At 40.8% G+C, this 18537-nt stretch overlaps 1 protein-coding gene across 1 annotated transcript in view; it reads left to right on the top strand.

Moving 5' to 3' along the window:
• The window catches only part of tmeff2a (transmembrane protein with EGF-like and two follistatin-like domains 2a), a 152885-nt gene that overhangs the window by 72687 nt on the left and 61661 nt on the right, over positions 1 to 18537 (top strand). Inside the window, exon 4 of the mRNA XM_049594828.1 lies at positions 7656 to 7682. Within this exon, the coding sequence (XP_049450785.1) occupies positions 7656 to 7682 (27 nt within the window). The remainder of the gene's footprint in view (positions 1 to 7655; positions 7683 to 18537) is intronic.

Raw genomic sequence — 18537 nt, 5'->3', positions numbered from 1 at the left:
GCCATTGTGTGGGGGCTTTATCATCTTTACAATTTATTCTTTCTAATCTGTGAAGTTAAAGTAAATAGAAGCATTTTATCCACTGAGGGAAATGGTTTTCGCTTAACAAAAATATAGGTCTACGTTGCTGTGATGTGTAGTTACATTTTTGCAGTGGTGCATGTCAGACTATGCTGTGGCTACAATGTAGGAGTACACGGAGCTTATGCCATGCCCTTGGCACAGCATCGATTTGACACAGAAGTACAAATCCCGCTTTAGAAAGCTCCAGAATTTCCATATACCCATGTATATGCAACAATATAACAACATACTTTTGTGACACAACTTTCATTTCAGTAACTTGTTTATCCAAAGGGTCGAGTGATGTGATAGCAAACTAAACTAATGCTGCAGAACATACAGAGACACTCTTATGTCTTTCCTTGCCTCCACCGCACTGAGCTCAGCACGCAGTGGTAAAATTGTTGAGTAGTAGTAAATGTACAGTGTAGGTTTAAGTTTGAATAAACACTGCAGTTCCTCAAGACCCAAGTGAAGAGTCCTGCTTCTTGAATGCTGAATAAAATGAATCTGGTCCACATTAACCTTGGCCCTGGGGGCAAAACAAGCAGTGATGCCCCCAGACATTTTTCGTAGAGGTGACCAAATAGAGCTCCTGAAAAGCCATAACTGAATTTCAAGAATTCTTCTATGCTGTTGTAGTAGCCTATAGTCGTCTAATTGAGAACTCTCAATATTAGAGTTAAGGAATCGCATATACTTTGGTGTCTGATCCGTCTAATGTGTATAGACTAATACTGGCACAGTTAACATTTTAAGTTCCACAACAATCCTGCTTTAGTGTGTTGTATATCTGTATATCGATGTGTTAGGTGATTCGTTGTTCTTCAAACAGGCTGTAGTTTTCCTTTTTCTGAAAAAGACAAATATGCAGCTATAATTGATTGTAAGCAACAAAAGATTTACAGCCTTCTCAACTTTAAAAATGCCACACAGAGGCCTCCAATTATTCTTGATTGTTTTTGCAATTGGGGGCCAACATTAGGGTGATTGTGGCCATGCTACCCCTTGCCGATCACAGTATACACACCACAATAAACTAGACTACACCACTGTCCGCACCCTTGCTTTCTGCCTTGCTATGTAAATGTCATGTTAGCACTGGACACAAATAGTATTATGCAGAAGCTTCCAATATGCACATCCAATATCCTAAAGATACTGGGCTGGATGGGGCTGTGCAGCTGAAAGCATTCTCTAATGGCAATCAGCAAGGAAACTTCAGCAATTTGAGCAAATTATAGTGCAATATAATGATGGCTGGAATGTCTACCACTTCTAAGATTGTAATTTGGGATCTGTGTTCTAACTAGAAAGCTAATTGGTCAGGAAGATATAAGATTTTTGCAGAATCCCGGGATCCGTCAACCCCTGGGGTCAGCGGATTAAAAACCCATGTTTCCTACTGAGCTGAAAATGTTCCTATCAAGTTCTGCTTTGATGGAGCATAATTTCAAAGGTGCAAAAAAACTTGCTCTACATCTCCCCAGACAGTCACTGTAGCCTTTAAAGCTGCAAATACTGAAGATTTAGATTTGTACATGCCACAGCTCAGCGTCACAAAATGTGAGGAAATAATCTGCCTCTTGTTGCTGTTGGAAATATATCACATTGGTTGTGTTTGCGAGTATATAAGTACTATATGAATTTATGCACCCCGGGGATTTGAAGTTTTTGTACAAAGACAGAAGAAGTATGGTCGTGTATCACAGAAAAATCACTTACAAGGGTTCACAGCTAAGATAGTCCGTTAGAATATGAGTGTCATTTTTACACAGACTCACAAACAGTTTGATACATGAAACTGCCCGCTGTGCAGAGTGTCTGTTAACACCACTGCAGCCATGTGTTCTATTGATGTCCAGCTTACAATCATTAACAATAGAAGGTGGAAAGTGTGCCCATACAAGCAAGAAGCAGTGTGTGTGTGTGTGTGTGTGTGCGTGTGCGTGTGTGTGTGTGTGTGTGTGTGTGTGTGTGTGTGTGCAATGCCTCTGATGTTAGCAGCACAGTAAGGTTAATAACAGTTCCCTCAGGTTTCCTCTTTCCTTCTATCTGCTTCTTCCCTCTTCTAATCAATCGCTCCAAAACCTAGAGAAAAACAAAATCACTTCATTCATCCATTGTCTGTGGAGGTAACTTTTTTTTCTCTCTCTTGGTACTCCTCCTCTGTTCTCTTACTCGCTCTTCAGTGCCTCTCACAAAATAAAATTGTGTGGTATCTCCTCTTTGTGACCCTTCATTTGGCAGACAAGCGGGCAGAAAAGTACGCCTGTGCCTATCTCCCTTGCCATTTTGTTCTATTTTTCTAATGCCAGTCTTTCTCTCCTGAAACCTCTGCCCTTGTACAGATACTAAAGGTTTTTATTGATCTCCCATGGACCCCTTCTGACTTTTGCCTGATCCTCCAAGCTAAGCCTTTTCATGAAACACTGCACATTTAGTGTCCCACGTGTACCAAGGTCACTGAAATTCTGCAGATTTAAAAGGAGGTAAGACAGAGGAGGGCAGTTTTTGTAGAGAGTGTGCATTGAGATTTTTTTCCAACATTAAAGGTGCCCTGTGATTTTTTATTTATTTCTTTTTTGCAAACAAACAAACAAGTTTCTGTTTCCCTTGAGTCTCACTCAACAAAATGTAGTGTCTATCATAGCAAACGTGTTGTGTGCATTTCCTTCCTAATTAAACACTTGCCATGATGGTTTTTAAATTTCATATTGTTTTCATCAGTAAAAAAAAACTGAAATCGGTAGAGGGAATGTGTATGCATAACCCAAATGTGCATGTGTGCCAATATATCCTTTAGTGCAAGCACAACACAATCTTAACAATGGTCAACCTACATAAACACCACTCCAGAGTGCTAAAAATAACCTTGGTACCTTTAAATACTTTTTCAATTGATTTTGGTTTTTGTTTACTGAATTAGACATGCAGTAATTCTGGCTTGGTACCCTGAGGTTACACCAGGGTGGCCTTACAGAGCCCTGTAAGAAAAACAGTGTTTCTGTAATGAAAGATCAGTTTTCTACTCTGCCATTCAATATATAACACAAAAAAAATATTTCACTGGAGAATAGGGCTGGGATACATTTGCTTCATCTCTTAAATTGATTTTGCCTCATTTGTCATGCAGAGTTTAGTCTGATAAAATTTGAAACACACCTGTGAAACATGTTAAAGGGATTCACCATGAAGACAGTTTTCAGCAGGAACTGACCCCTCTTTCAGCAAGTAGTGATAGTCCATTGTGGCCCTTTTATGACTGCATGCTGAGTAGGTTTATTGTTGTTTACTTGGATTAGTTTGGACCAGTTGTTCCCTTGGCAACAACTCATCCTCCTGGGGTCCATATTAAAATATACTGTATAATACACAAGTTGTGCTGACTGATGATGATGTTGACTTACATTGCATATAAAACAATAATATACAACATTATCACAAGCACAATAAAATGACATTAAAACCAAGCATATGGCAGAAAATCAAATAGAACAGTAAAACATTAAAATAATAATACATTTCTAGTCATATGCACATGCAGTACATACTGCAGAGAAACATACAAAACACTTATTTTGCCTATGGATGTTATGGGCCTGACTTCAGTTGTTTCTTTAAATATATTAAATATGTATGGCAGATTATTCTATTAAATTGTTGAGTTTATTTGATATATATTTATATTCCTTGCTTTGGTCAATAAATTAAGCTCTCCTCACCTGCAATTTTTGAAAATTGTAGGTACTTCCAGAAAAACACATTTTTTATTACAGATAATAGGGTTGTTGCTTAGATAACCTGTAAGATGCTACTTGGAGTAAAACATGGGAGCATATTCTTTAATAGAAACTCCACTTCCCATTTTGTAGCTGTATTATTTATGTGACTGTGCAAGGAGTGAGTGCAAGGACTGGAATAGAGAGCAATGACAGTAAAAGTGCTTGAAAAAGTATCATTTACATCTTGTAGAATGATACCGCTAGCATGCTAGTCCAGCATCTTATGCTTGCAACCCATTTTGTCTCAGTGCACCAAGACATTTACCCTATCAGTTCTGCTCTGACTATGGCTCTACTCCCTGCACAGTGAGCCAACCATCTCGTTGCAGTTAGTGTATCAATTTAAAATCTTTGTGGGCAACTCCTTAGTCTCTCACTGTATCCAATAAAGTAACCCCAAACCAGATGAGCAGAGTCTCTCATCTGACCTCACAGGAGCCAATTTTTAATCACAGTCCCCCTTTTTCAGTCCAGTTAGCTACACTGTGATACTCTCCTGTATCTCCTGTTTTGAAGCCTCAAGTTTTTGGTGGTCGCCATTTTGGAATTGTGGAGCTAGAAATAACCATATTTGGATGAGAGAGTGGAGCTAACCCTAACTCTTAGCTGCTAGCTTGGTTAGCATGGTGCATTTACAGTCTCTACTTAACTGCGGTTATGCTTATGCTGATTTTTGCCAGGAAAAAAGGCTTAAAAGGATTAAAACTAAATACGCTTACAGGGAAAATGAACATCTGACTCCTTAGAGGGTCTTTCAGTACAACTAATCATTCATTCGGTCGTCCTCAGACAAGCCCTCCATCGGCGTCTCCAGTCATCCCCAGTGCTTTCTGCTCTTACATCTCTCTTTAGGACATCCACGTATATTGAGGTGGAACGTCGTTGTGAATGATGTCCATGCATTGGCTCCTACAGCACTAGTTTACTGGCAGTGACTGGCCAGTCTCATTCTCCTGAATGCTATTTTCTTGCTCACCCTAGGTAGCTCTCCATATAGATTCCTGATGGTGATGTTGCACACCCTGGTTTCTGTTCAGTACTGCACGCAGCATTCTGGTGAAGCACCCATTCAGGGACTTGCAGGGTGGGTTTCAGGGTCCAGTATACATTTGTACTGGAGAATGGACTCTATGGTAAAAGAAAAGAAGCTGAGCTTAGTATGTCTGGAGATGTTGGACCTCCACACACTGACCATGCCGTTCAGAGCCTTTCACGCTAGAGCCTTCCTCACTTCAATGTCCTGCTCTGTCGAGTTCATCCATGAGCCAGGGTATTTAAAGTCACTGACCTTTTTCAGAGCGGTACCTCCTTGATGTCTTTAGAGGTGGAGGGCGCAGGAGCATGTTGTTGGTAATGACCTTGGTTTTCTTGACATTTAACCTAAGACCAACCTTGGCACACTCTATCTCCACTCTAGTCAAAAGCTTGTGTGCTTGCTCTGCTTAGTCCGGGTCTGTTAAGACTACTGCAGTAAGTCGTCTGAGCGTTCTTGGTGTTAAGGTGATGCAGAGTTCCTGCTCTCATCCACCAATGCCCTGCCTGAGTGCATGGTCCAGGACCATGATGAAGAATAAGGGGGGAGGGGTGTCCTCTTACAACAAACCAGAGTTTTTTAGGCAACCAAAATGTTACAGTTAACTTTCATGAACTGAACACACACTAAAATACTGAGAGCTATGGCTACTCTGTGAAACTGGTAATGCCATGGTTTTATTACCTAACCAATGTTGTCGCTGTGGTAGTGACTTGTTAACGAATGCCATCCACCTGTCACTCAAAGTGACCATACCTTCAAATATGCATGTAAAAAATGTAAGTTACAGTGAGCTATAGAAAATTTCACCCCCATTGCAGTTGCCATTGATGTTTAAATTAGCCATAGAGACCATAACCTTTTTTTTGTACCAGCTTCAAGTGGCCATTAGCAGCTGCATTTTTTGCCACTGGGCGCCATCAGTGTGTAGTGGTGCCTGATGGCATTGGGGAAATGCAGCAGGACAACAACAAAAGTTAAGGGGTGACAAGTCCAAGTAGGGTGGGTGGGTCCAACAATTACTGACTTTCCCCCGGGCGGCTGGTGTTCGCGTCCCATACGATTGTAAAGCCAAACCCTGTTATTGTTTTCTCTACCCAACCACTTGCTTTTATTGCCTAAACCCAACCACATGTGAGTGTTGACTTAACATAACCAAGTACGTTTGTTGTTGAAGGCAAAAAATGTCAGTTTACAGAGTTTTACAGATGTAGTATGTTTATTGTGAAAGAGACTGTATGCAAACCGTGCATTTCCTGTGACAACACAAGTGTATTTTAAGTGGATAGAATAAGAGGCAGAAGTTGAAACGGCGTCCCAAACAACAACAACCAATGTACCCAGGGTACCTTTCACGTCATATTTCAACGTGGAAAGTCTATGATCAAGCAGGGATATGTGACAAGGTCAGAGTGAGAATGTGCTGCTTTGTTAGTACTGACATCTAGACACCACGTTCCCCAACACCATTTGCATCATAACTCAATTTTGAAGCATAGTCAGAGTGTCAAATACTGACTCATTCATAAAATTGGGCTGTGGCTTTAAGAAATGTACAGTAATGTATCTTTCTGATGAGTTTTAGAATAATGATTTAACTTAAAGCTACTATGTATGTGATGTATTCAGATGGTAGTCTTTGTGTATAAACAAGATTTACAGTCCTGGTGTAACCTCATGCAGTCTGTGTTAAAGTCAGAACACTGATGTGTTTGGGTTGGACCCTCTGGGTTGAGAAGGAAAGGAGTGGGGGCATCTATTGCTGTCTTTCAAAGTGTGTTTTTTAATATTACCACGTCTCCTTCCACATGTGTACTATTCAAGAGACTAAATTATTCAATAAAAAGAAATCTGTCCATCAAAAGGAAAAAATATTTCTACTAAAATTAGAATTTCAAATTTGCCAGTAAAATAATACATTTCTGCTTTCATTTTTGAGGCAGTCCCACCTCAGTAATTCTTATCAGATTTTGACTGGTAGCTTCTGCTACTGCTGCACTGACCTCAAAGAATCATCACATTGGAGACATGGTTTTATCCCGTCAGAAATGTATTTTATCGAACCAAAGCTTGTGTCATTAAAGTATCAGGACAGCTCACTGGTCAGACTCCATTTGTTTTAGTGCGTGCACCTCTTCTTAAAAACCCCTCTCACATGAGTATTCATATGGAGCTGAGCTATTATCCCCCTCTAGTCCTCTGAGGCCCTGCGTCTGGTCTCTGGCCCTGGGCATTTTAGCTGATCGCTTTATGCTGCAGCTCAAGTTACACAGTGCCTGTTCTTCGAAGTGCTCATCAGTATCCCTTTCACAGCCATATTGTTAAACAGTCCAGTGAGCTCAATGTGTTTGAGGGAGCTTTACACAGATTCAGTGTGAGAGCCATGGAGAAGAAGTCGCTGACACACGAACACATTGGCAACTGGAGACGTCATGAGTGTCTTCCCACAGTCCTACAGCCAAAAGGTCCACAGTCGGAGGTGTTATCATCACTGTACTGTTGTAGAATGGAGAAGATGCTTGAAGCCTCAGGGCACCCTGCTCTGAAATCTGACTCACAGTGTCACTTTTCCACACCATCTTTAGAGTAATCTCATCCCGCTCAAATGCACCCACAAGTGCACAAAGTGTCTCAGTCTTCACACATATACACTCACAAGCACATACTTGCGTTAGCCCAGACACGCACTTACATATGCAGACACACACACTTATTCAGCTAATGTCTGTGGCTGTGTGAGCCTCTGGTTAATAACTGTTTGTTCTCCTCCGCAGATGCGGGCTCAGGATCAGGAGACGACGGTAAGATTACTCATCTCCTCCTCCTCTGTTCTAACTCCACATGCATTGCTTTTTAATGCACCTCTCTGTGCTCATGGTCTTCCTCCACTGACACTTTGTCCGCAGCTCAGTAACATATGTTAACTGTAAGCCCAGACAACTTGAGTTTGTTTGAAAGACATTGTCACAATTCATGGCCCTGAACAAACAAACAAATTTGATTTGAATGTATTTAAAATTTGAAATATCATTCAATCATTTAACACATCAGATTATAAATATATTGAACATTTAATTTAATTACCAACTTCAACAATCCCTGTCGGCTGGTATTGTTCTTACCAAGTTAGTCTGTGTGTGTTTCACCAGGGGGAAATATTCTTGGTAACATTGCAGTGGGAACTACCACAGAGGCAGTTTTGAGTATTTTAACAGGTGTATATATGTTTGTGTGTCTTTCTGTCTGTTTGTCTGTGACAGATTTTGTCAACACAATAGCAACTGTGCATTTATGGGTGTGTACAGTAGTTGAGATCAAAATGAAGTGCAAAGATAGGTGTGAACCGAGCAAGAGGGGTAGGAAGAAGGTTGTGTATTAATGTATCATGGCTGGAGTTCAGTAGAGATCAAAAAATGGTCTCTCAACTCCAATTTATGTCAAATCAGAATTGATTGTTCAACATGAATATTCGACTATATTTTCCATATAGAGTTTAAAAGTTTGAACGGGGTTCAGTAGGACATTTGGTGTGACAGTGACATTCATGTCATATAGTAAAAACACTACCTACTCTAAGGACAGAACAGCAAAGTGCAACAACAATTTTTCAGATGCTAGATATCAACCAAAAGCCAGAGACTGTATTGTATGAAGCTGCTGTGAGCTGTAAATTCATCACTTCTAAGCAGAAGGCAGATATATCTGCTTGACTGGGCAAAGTCTCAACCCGTCCAGGCAGCTGCCTCTGTGTCTGCAGCTGCCTGTACTGAAGAGTAGCATTAAAGAGAGGAGCGCTCAGGCTGCAGCCAAATCTGAGGACTGAAACGCCCCCAGAAATGACTGCTCAACTTGAAGGAATCTGGGTCAACTTAGTGGTCTTTGACTTATGATTTAGATCTCCAACTTTCAGCGGGCAGCCCTACTATAATAAATATTGTTATTTTATTAATTGATGACATGACAACTTGCATGTGAAAGGGGTCACACCTAGTGATAATTATCAGCCAGCAGTGTTTTAGCATCTTTGAGCTGATTGTTTTGGTTTGATGGCCTGCAATGCATGTTTTGTTTTGGTTCTTTCTCCCAACTCGTTCGGACAGTGTGAAAGGACAGAGGACAGACAGAGTGGGGGGATGACATGCAGCAAAGGATTGCAAGCTGAGTCGAACTTGCGACCACTGCAGCGAGGCATCACCTCTATACATGGGGTGCTGGCACTATCCACTAAGCTACCGATGCCTCGCAGGCAGCTGTCTTTAACGAGAAAAAAAAAAAACCTCAGTTAATGACTAGCTAGTGAACAAAGTGGACCCCTCATTAGCAAGATATATCCCTCATATAAACTTTAAAACATGACCACATATGAATAATGTGAAACCATTTGTTCTAGATGTGTAATTACGCAACTATTTGCTAATACGTATGCCAAAGCAACTTTATAACATCTTAATATGTCAGTTGTTTTTAAAGTATGTTTCCACTACCCCCAGATGGCCATTTGTGATAAGATGAGATAAGATAAGATAATGGTTTATTGGTCCACTAAGGGGAACTCTGGGATAAATCGAGAAAATAAAAGAAAAAAATAAGAGTTAAATTAGAGTCAGCAAGTCTATGTTACCAACATTACTAGAAAGAACAGACAACAACAGTCTTTATGAATGTAGCTTTCTAATCTGATGCCAGGTGGGGCAACTCTCCAAGCAATAAAAGAGCTTCCTTTGCCTGCTGACATTCTTTGTTTTGCTATATCTATTTCAATACACATTTCATTGCCTAATCATTTTTTGTCAAATTCATTTCTATATTTGCAGGGTAATTCAGCAGGAAGTAGGGAGTGTTTACAAAGAAAAAAAAACATCTCAAAATAGCCTTGATTGCATCATAAAGGAATGTTTTTATGTACACACTGATTCATATTTTAATGGTCTTTGCTCACGACTGCTGCAGTGAATGATAATGTAACTGTGACAGAAAATTATTCGAATAAAAACAAGGGCTTGTGATGGATTTCCTGTCTCAAGCTATTTTTAAGCCTCAGCAAGATCATTTTCAGATCATCCTGAAATTTATGGCCTGGAAGGCAGGAAGTAATTTGAAAAACTGATAGGATGGGTTGAAAAACGGTCAGCAATTACACAACTTTTGTGTACACAGTTCACTAAAGCATTATTGGCACGGCCTTGTGGGAAACTTAATCTTGAACTGATTAATTTGAGGGGTTTTTTTTGTTGTACATGGGAGGCTCAAAATACAAATCCACTTACACAGCACATGTGCACTGCCTCTGTAATTGTCCCACTGCAAACATTTGGGGCTGGTTTATAAAAGACTTGCAAAGACTACACGTATCACGGAAACCTCATCACTTCAGCGTTCTTATTTAGGATTGTGCACATGTTTCATTTTCTCCTCCTTACGCTGCTGAATGAAAGGGAGCCACAGTGGATGTTTTCTCAGAATGGTGTGTGACCAACATTGCGAATAATAAATGCTGCAGCTAAAAGAGGATGTGAGTTAGGAGGGGATGATAAGTGTGTGAGCGTTTATTGTAATGATGGAGAAGAGCTTAGGGCTGCGAGTGACTTTTTATGAATAACTTTTGTGTGAGTAACTAATCATGTATAAACCTCCAGCTGAATAATAATGCGTCATTCAAGTAAGACTCTAATTTGTTGCCTAATTGACTAACAAGACTAAGCTCTAACGTCAGCCCAGTCAGTACACAGTCTTTAGTCGAGCTCATGTGTCAGTGCTTATTTGTACGAATGCATATATTTACTCTGGTCCATCACTATCTGCCGTCCTGTGTTTGCCCATGCCGTTCCTTCATTAACTGTCATGCATGGAGCTTCAGCAAGCATATATGAGAGAGAGATTGGAAAAGAGATTAGTTCCCCCCAAAAAAGATGGCAGACAGACGGATGAACAAGCGGAAATGAAACTGCTGCTAGGTCAACAAGAGACTGAGAGAGAGAGACAGAGAGAGAGGGAAGCAGAGGGTGGGAGTGGGGGGTGTGGATAAAGAAATGGCCCGAGGAAAGTCGCAAAATAGATAACAGAACTGAGGAAACAGAAGGCGAGTGATACAGAGATGGAGGGAGAGAAGGAGGGCAGGCAGCGATAAGAAACATGAGGAAGGAGAAACAAAATGAAATGTGCATTTTCATATGTCTTCCAAACGTAGTATTCACAACATTTGCTGTGTTTTACATTCAGCTTTGGTTTTTGACAAGGATCCCTGTGACACAGCAGCGCAAGAAGCATAAGCTAAACTTGCACTGTTTATTCACATGTGGGTTGTAAAAACTGACACGAGCATTTGTCTCTTTTCTCTTTATTCTGTCAAGCAATGCCATTTAAGTCTAACTCGGCGCTGTGTTGTGTATTGGACAAAGATCACACATCCCGGGAGTGTTTTTCAGCAACAAGGCGCCATCGTAACTTCCCTGCAATTGTAGGGAAACAAAAGCATTCAGAGGATCTTTCGTATATAAATAATACTGTGCCTTTCCAGGGAAAAGTCTAGAATGAAAAGTGAGAAACAAAAAGATGACATTGCCAGGAAATAAATTAAAAACCAAACTATTGATGATTGGTTTTATTCCATATTTTAAAACACATGACACAAATGTGCATATATTACTAAAATTCATCAGGAAATTGCAATATAGCCACATGACTTATGTCCGTTGCAGTCTAGAAGTCTAAGCAAGAAAGCAGGCAGGAAAAGGAAATGACATGTATATGCTAATAATCAGAATCAGAATACATAACTGATCCCTGTGGGGAAATTGTGACACTATCCCATTTTAACATGAACATACCTAATGAAAAAAAATACTATACATACATAAAAAATATATAGTAAAAAAAAAACACTCAAATTCAGAAACAAAACTTAGACATGTCCTAGAAAGGATGTTTCACTATACTTAAAACAGCTGTGCGTTTTCGTTGATTATAGCGCCCCCTTTGGTCGAAGCAGTATGACATCCACAGCCTGGTGTCGTAAAATTCCGACTGCAGCCGGCATCCGGCTTCATTTGTAAAATCTCAGCTGCAACCGGCAATTACTGCATGCATTCGTTCTGGAGAGCAAGAGGAAAATCATAAATGTTCTGGTGTAGTGTCTGAATTTCTTATAAACTGAGGACAACTGCCTGCTGTATATTTGTGTTCATGCTCACAGTCACAGATAATTTTGTGGCGTTTGTTGTAACGTTACTACACAAAAGTGGTTCACAACTGACGTTACATTTAGCTTGCTTAACTTCCATGTTGTCATATATTGAAGTGAAACAACGTCTAACAAGTTGCGGTGTATTCTCTAAATAAAAACAAAAATTACATACCTGTCGATTAGGAAAAGGGCCAACTCGGGATCAGTTTTAAAACCTTTCAAATCTCTCAGCTGTCTCCACTTGGTGAATGCCCGACCGAAGTTTACACGCGTTTGGGCTCGAGCCCTATCACTGTCCCATTTAGCCTTCTTCTGTTCTTCTGTTCTTTTTCTTTTAGATGGTGCTCCTTCGTTATCCGCCATGACATCGAAAGTACAACCAAGTCCAAGTTATAGATACATCTGGTAAAAATTTTATGTGTTCAGCAATGCCCGTTGCGTACTGCTTACTCAAAGAACATTCTCTGTAAACATGGCTCCTTCTTCTTCTGTGGTTTAATGGCTGCGGGCCGCTGCAGGCGTGCAGAATCACCTCCGCCTCTGGGTGCCGTATTCTGGTTTGCTGACTTCCGCTGTGTCCGACCCAACCGAGGCTACGCTAAATAGCCATATAGAGAAAGGCTTTTTTGTCACTGTTGGATTCAAATAAATATGCGGATCTTATGGGGGGGGTGGGGGGTGATACGAACTAGGGGCAGTTTTATAAATGGTAAAAAGTTCCGCACAGCTGCTTTAATTACTCAGCATTCATTTTTTCATCAGTCTTTCAAAACTATTCAGAGGGTGTGGAAATTTAATTTATTATGTTAAACACCTGGTCTCCTTCTGTAAGGAGGGGGCAGTTAGGAGGTTGCTACCTGTGGAGAGCAGGCAGCAACAAGGCTCATAGGGTGTGAGTAAATTTATAATGTATGGAGGTGCAAGGCCATGTCAAGCTTTAAAAGTAATTAGTAAAAGTTTAAAACCAATTCTATGCCTAACAGGTGGGCAGTGTAGTGTTACAAAGACGGGACTGATGTGGTTCTTGGAATGAGATATAGGACACCACTCATTTTTACATTTATCTTTTGTTCTAGGTATACAGCTTATCCAGGTGTATTACGACCCTGAAAATTATTACAACAGAACATAGACATGCATAAACATTTACTTGCATTTGACTGTTTGCATACTTGATTAAACGGTGTTAATGTGCTCTAACACAAGCTGAAAACTTTGTTCACAATAGCACATCCACCTGTGTGCTATTTGCCCACTGTGTGGGTGCTGGTCCTTGATGCTTCAGAGTTTAGACTAACATTAGCAGCTCTGTGTTGCTCTTTATTCGATTTCGGGAAGTTCACACTCCAGCAGCCCCAGCAATGTTACCAGAGATAGTGTTGCATTTGCCGAACACTTCAGTTAGTCCTCATCCTGAAAGCCTTTGCTGTCATAATACTAAAGGTGAAACACAGCATGTGAAATTACAGCCAAATATCCAGCCTCTTTATGGTCAGTTTCAGCGTCTCCCATGCATAAATGCTGTTTGTGTTATAGGCTTACACAATGCTCCATTCTAGCACCAATGTTTCTTAAGTCCACTCTGTCAATGCAAGCGACAGGTCAGTCCTGCCACAAACTTTTCACAAACATTCTCATAATGAGCAGACTTATGTGAAAATATAATTACATTCACCTAACATTTGTGACGTAATGTGACAGATATGGCAAAAAAAAAAAAAAAGAGCAAAATGCATAAACAGATTGTAGAAAAGTAAACGTTTCCTAGTCCAGGACAAAAGAGGGAGTAAAGCTGGATGTAGCTGCATCTCCATATGCCGTAAAGTGCACCAATTCTACAGAACGTATTTGCTCCCGTAGAAATATATGAGGCTACAACATCATAAAAAGGGAGAAGAGCAGAAATGGACAGTGAAACATCAGGCAGGGAAAGGGTGAAGAGTTTAGTGTCATTATTCACATTAAAATAAGCCATTTTTTTTTCTCTGAATATCCCCATGAAAGCTCATTATAAATGCTCACCTTTCAAGACCTCTGGGTGTTTTAAAGTAGAAGCTGGAGAACTGTCTGTATTCTCAAACTGTCAGATAAATTTGACGAATCGATCATTCAGCAGGAAAAGAGACAATTAAGAAAAAATAGCTCGGGGGCAGAGAGGGTATTTGTGCAGTAGAGGAGGGAGAGGCGAAAGAAGAGGGCAAGGACAGGAGGAGGAGAAACACAAACACACCCTATAAAGATGGAATCATAGCAGAGGTCAAAATAGATGGAGAGATACACTAGAAGAGACAGAGGGGAAGGAGGAGGGGAGGTGGAGAAAGAGGAGAGCTGCTGGTGTTTTATGAGCAGGGGAGAAGGTTAAAGAAAGTGGTTGTAAAAGGAGGGTCGGACTCCTATAGAGGAAACCAGCAGTGGAGAGCCATCCTGGTAAAAATCAAATGTATTTTAATGGCCAATGATAAATCTACACACATAAAGCTCCGGTCAGCTGGGTCGTTGCCAGTTTCATTGGCTGTATATGTGTGAATGTGTGTGTGGAGTGTGCAGACTAGCTCTGATGCATGTGTGCTTAGTGTTTTCTCTTGTGTGTCTTTTAGATTTCTTTATCTAATAAGTAAGACCACAAGTCAACTGTGCAGGGAGAGGCCCTCAGGACATGAGTCTGGTCACATGGCCCCTTTAGTCAGAATCAGACATTTGTCCAAATCAAATTGTACAGTGGAGAAATTGAATTGCACTCCCATGATCATGGAGGGACAAAGGACAACCAAAGACTTAAACCTCAGAGATTTCTGTGGGTCTCAACAGGTCCTTTACAAGTGCATTTTTAAGCGAGGCAAACTGTGTGGGCAGCTCTGTGGAGCTGTAATGCTCACCTTCAATCTGTAAGAGAGACACCCGCTGAGCTCCAAAATGTGTTGGATTTTTGATAAAACGTAGCCTATAAGACATGAGCTGCAGAGTATGTTATAAAGAAAAGTATTTATTTTTAACCATGTCAGTAGCATGGCTTCATAGATGTCAACCTGTCCAGCACTTTGGTCCGGACTGAACGACTCGACAGCTACTGGATGGATAGCCATGAAATTTTGTACAGGTGGGAGCTGTCATCAAATGTGTCAGACAATGGAGTTGAGGAAGAGAGAGGCTCTCTCTGCCTTATACCAAATATAAAGAAACACAACTCCCCATTTAATGAGATTGAGAAGTCCCACCACTTTGGCTCTCTGCTCCACAAACAGTTGAGCACAGAGGGACTCGCCCCTTTCCTGTTATACTTGGAGACGTATAAGCCCGGAAAACAAAACCAAATTTTAAGGATGGTAAAAAAATGTTGTTGGGGGATTGTCACAATCTTGACAGACACATTATATTGTATATAGTCTCATCTTAAGCTAGCTCAAATTGCGTACTTCTGTACTTACACTTACTATTTTGAAAGCATAAGTGCGTTCACACTGAGAAGTATGGAAAAATGCAGTGCATTATGAGTATCCGGAGGGTGCAGTCAAAATGGTCAGAGAGTTGAATGTGAAACTATGGACACTTCTCGCCCTCAGTGGTCGCCATCTTGGCTACATTGCGGAGGGGGAGGGACCACTTTTCAAACTGGAAATAGCGGCCAAGGACTGTGCGACCGTGAACGTTTTTTGCACTAAGCACCACTGTACTGTTGTCGGGTATAAGCCAGCAGTATGTTTATTTGTGTTAATTTAGAAGTCTGTAATGATTTGGTACTGCAAATGCTAATGCTGGTTTGCTAACTAGCTAATTTGCAGTCGTCATATCTGGTGAGTGCACAACGGCAGTGTTTGGTTTGAGACAACACTACCCAGTCAAAATTTGTGCACTACGCCAATGAGTACATAGTGCACACAGTATACTACATAGTAGTATACTAACGGAAGTATGTGATTTGAGACACACCATAGCTAAATAGCTAGCCTTCACTCTCTGTCTTCATTGCGCAGAGAATGCCACACTTCTCCCTTTTTCGTTAAGACCAGAATGACTTTGCCTCAATTTGCGTTGTTTTGCCTTGTTTATAAAAGTTAACATTGTGAATACATCATCACATTTAAGTTCTTGATAAATGAGTTGAAGCCCAAACCTGGCTCATCTGAGATCATCACATGAAATACTGAGCTAAGGCCCGACCAAGCCCGAATCCCTCAAAAAACACTAGTGGGCTTCTACGCCCGGGACACACCGGCTGTGTGGTGGCGCAAGCCATGCGTGTCTCCAGCAGAAAAAATAGACCCACTCCGTGGATCACCGACTTCCTACACTGTATACCCCATGAGAGAAGCTCCCTGCTCCAGCCAAGAGGCAGGACAGAGAGCCTGGCACGGAGCCTGGCTGCTCCCTCTCCTCTCACCCTGCAGGCCCTGAGACAAGAAGGAGCTACTCGCAGAATGCTCACTTATTAATATTATTTATTTTTTTAATAACGTTTCGTTTTGTTTTTTTCTTATCCACAGCTAGAGCCCTACCCAACATGGGCAATCAGCACATATTTTCAGCCTGAAACTGGTCTGACCCGTTAGTCTTTTCCGGACCCGTAAGACTGGGGTTGAAATTTAGAATCCTACCTTACATTATGTTTTGTAGTGCTGTCGTCTTATAGAGCTAAACAGAATCAGCATTGTGATGTTTCTGTTTCAAGCTTGTCCAATCTAGCATCAGTAACTAGAGGGGGGTGGGACTAAAAATCTGTCACTTGTTTACAGAAAGTGTGTCTTCTAACCCTTTTTCTGTGGCTGATCAGAGGTGTGTGGTTGGAAAGACCTCAGAGGTTTTCATTGCTCCCACTGGAGTTGCCGACAGCGAGGACTGGGTAGGAGATGCATGTTTGTCTCTGATAAGTTAACACACAGAGATGTTATGAGTGATGACATTATACAAATGTCAACCACATGGTGGGAAGAGAAGTCAGGGTGATCATCAAGTGATTATGATCCATCCTCTGGGAGCCATGAATGTCTGTACAAAATTTAATATTATTTTTATTCTGGACCACACATGGACTGACTGCCTGTCACTAGAGCCGGTGCAGCTAGCATGACTTAAAATCAGTGGTTTACCACTAAATAGAGATATTCTGATACTGTTAAAATGTTATTTTGCCAACCAGTAACTTTAATTATTCACTATCTTTTTAAAACACTGAAAAGTACTTGAGAGCTGTGCGCTCTGTGGCTTTTTCAATTCAATATTAAATATGTACTTTTTGAAAAATCCTCTAGTAGACCCAAATTAGTCACAAAAAGAACCAAGTAGAGTGCTGGTTAGGAGCCAGCAGGACACTCCTGCCTCAAGACCCAAAGTCAAAGATTTAAACTCTGTCATGCTCTGTGGGCTTCCGGCATTAAAGTGGCCTAATTCCACTGCAGTTTCGAAGGGTAACTCTTATCTAAATTAAGTGCTTTGTCAAGGTCAAAACAGTGTCCCGTAACTTATCAGAGCCATTTTTCTGTTTGAATGGTAAGAAAACGACTCCATTATGAGTCCTTAGCGGCAGCGAGAGAGCATCAGTCTATCTGCAGTCTCAATACTAATATTTATGAGGCATTCTTTTTAAGACGCTCACAGTCTTTTCAGCTACCTGAGTTCGTCCGTGTGTCTCTTTTAATTATTTGCTGAGCTTTGTTCAGGCTGGGACTTTTTAAGCACAGGTCCTTCAATGCTATCTCTGAAGTCCTAAGACTATTAAAATCACTACCCTGACATTGTTGATGACACAACAGTATCTCTAGATGGATAATAGCACTAGATTTGCGTTTGTATATTCATTCATTCACTTTTTATTTTGTTTTACTTTTCTGAGTGTTGACTAATGGAAAGATAAACACTGTACTTGGCTTAATTGAAATACAATGGCCTGATTGGGGTAATTAATCTAATGATCAAACCCACAACACTATGGATTTGCAAGCACTTCATTAATTTGAATTAAGGGCGAGGCTCCACTATGGTGCAATTATGAATTCAATTTCAATTGATCTCCCTTGCTTGGTATGCAGCAATGCACAAAAATGATTATATGAGGTAGCACTCCACACTATTATTTTATGGACTTTCCAAGTAGTGTGGAGCAATATAATCAGTCAGAAACTGTAGTATTTGGCCTAATATTAATTAACATTAAGAATAATGAAGAATAATCTCTGCTCTGCTCTTACTGTCTCAGTGTTTGGTGTGTGGGGAATAGATACTGAAGTACATGAGCGTAAGATGAGCTCATTTGCCTGGTCTGACTCTGGAAATAATTGGAGGTTAGAACAGACTACAGCGCGATAGTGAGTAACTGAGGTAAAATAGCTGGCTGACCTGCGGTTCCCCTGATGATTGTTCCACTGTCCATTCCTGCTTGAGCAGCCCCCACAATGACCAGCTTCTGCCCCAGTCACACTGCTATTGCTATGGTAACCAAGTTAGAGGTTTAGGGAAGTGAGTAATCTAATCTTCCCACT

Source organism: Epinephelus fuscoguttatus, linkage group LG13 (genome assembly GCF_011397635.1).
Source record: "Epinephelus fuscoguttatus linkage group LG13, E.fuscoguttatus.final_Chr_v1".
Lineage (NCBI taxonomy): Eukaryota > Metazoa > Chordata > Actinopteri > Perciformes > Serranidae > Epinephelus > Epinephelus fuscoguttatus.
The sequence above is the reverse complement of the archived record's forward strand: the minus strand, read 5'-3'. Positions and strand labels throughout refer to the sequence as shown.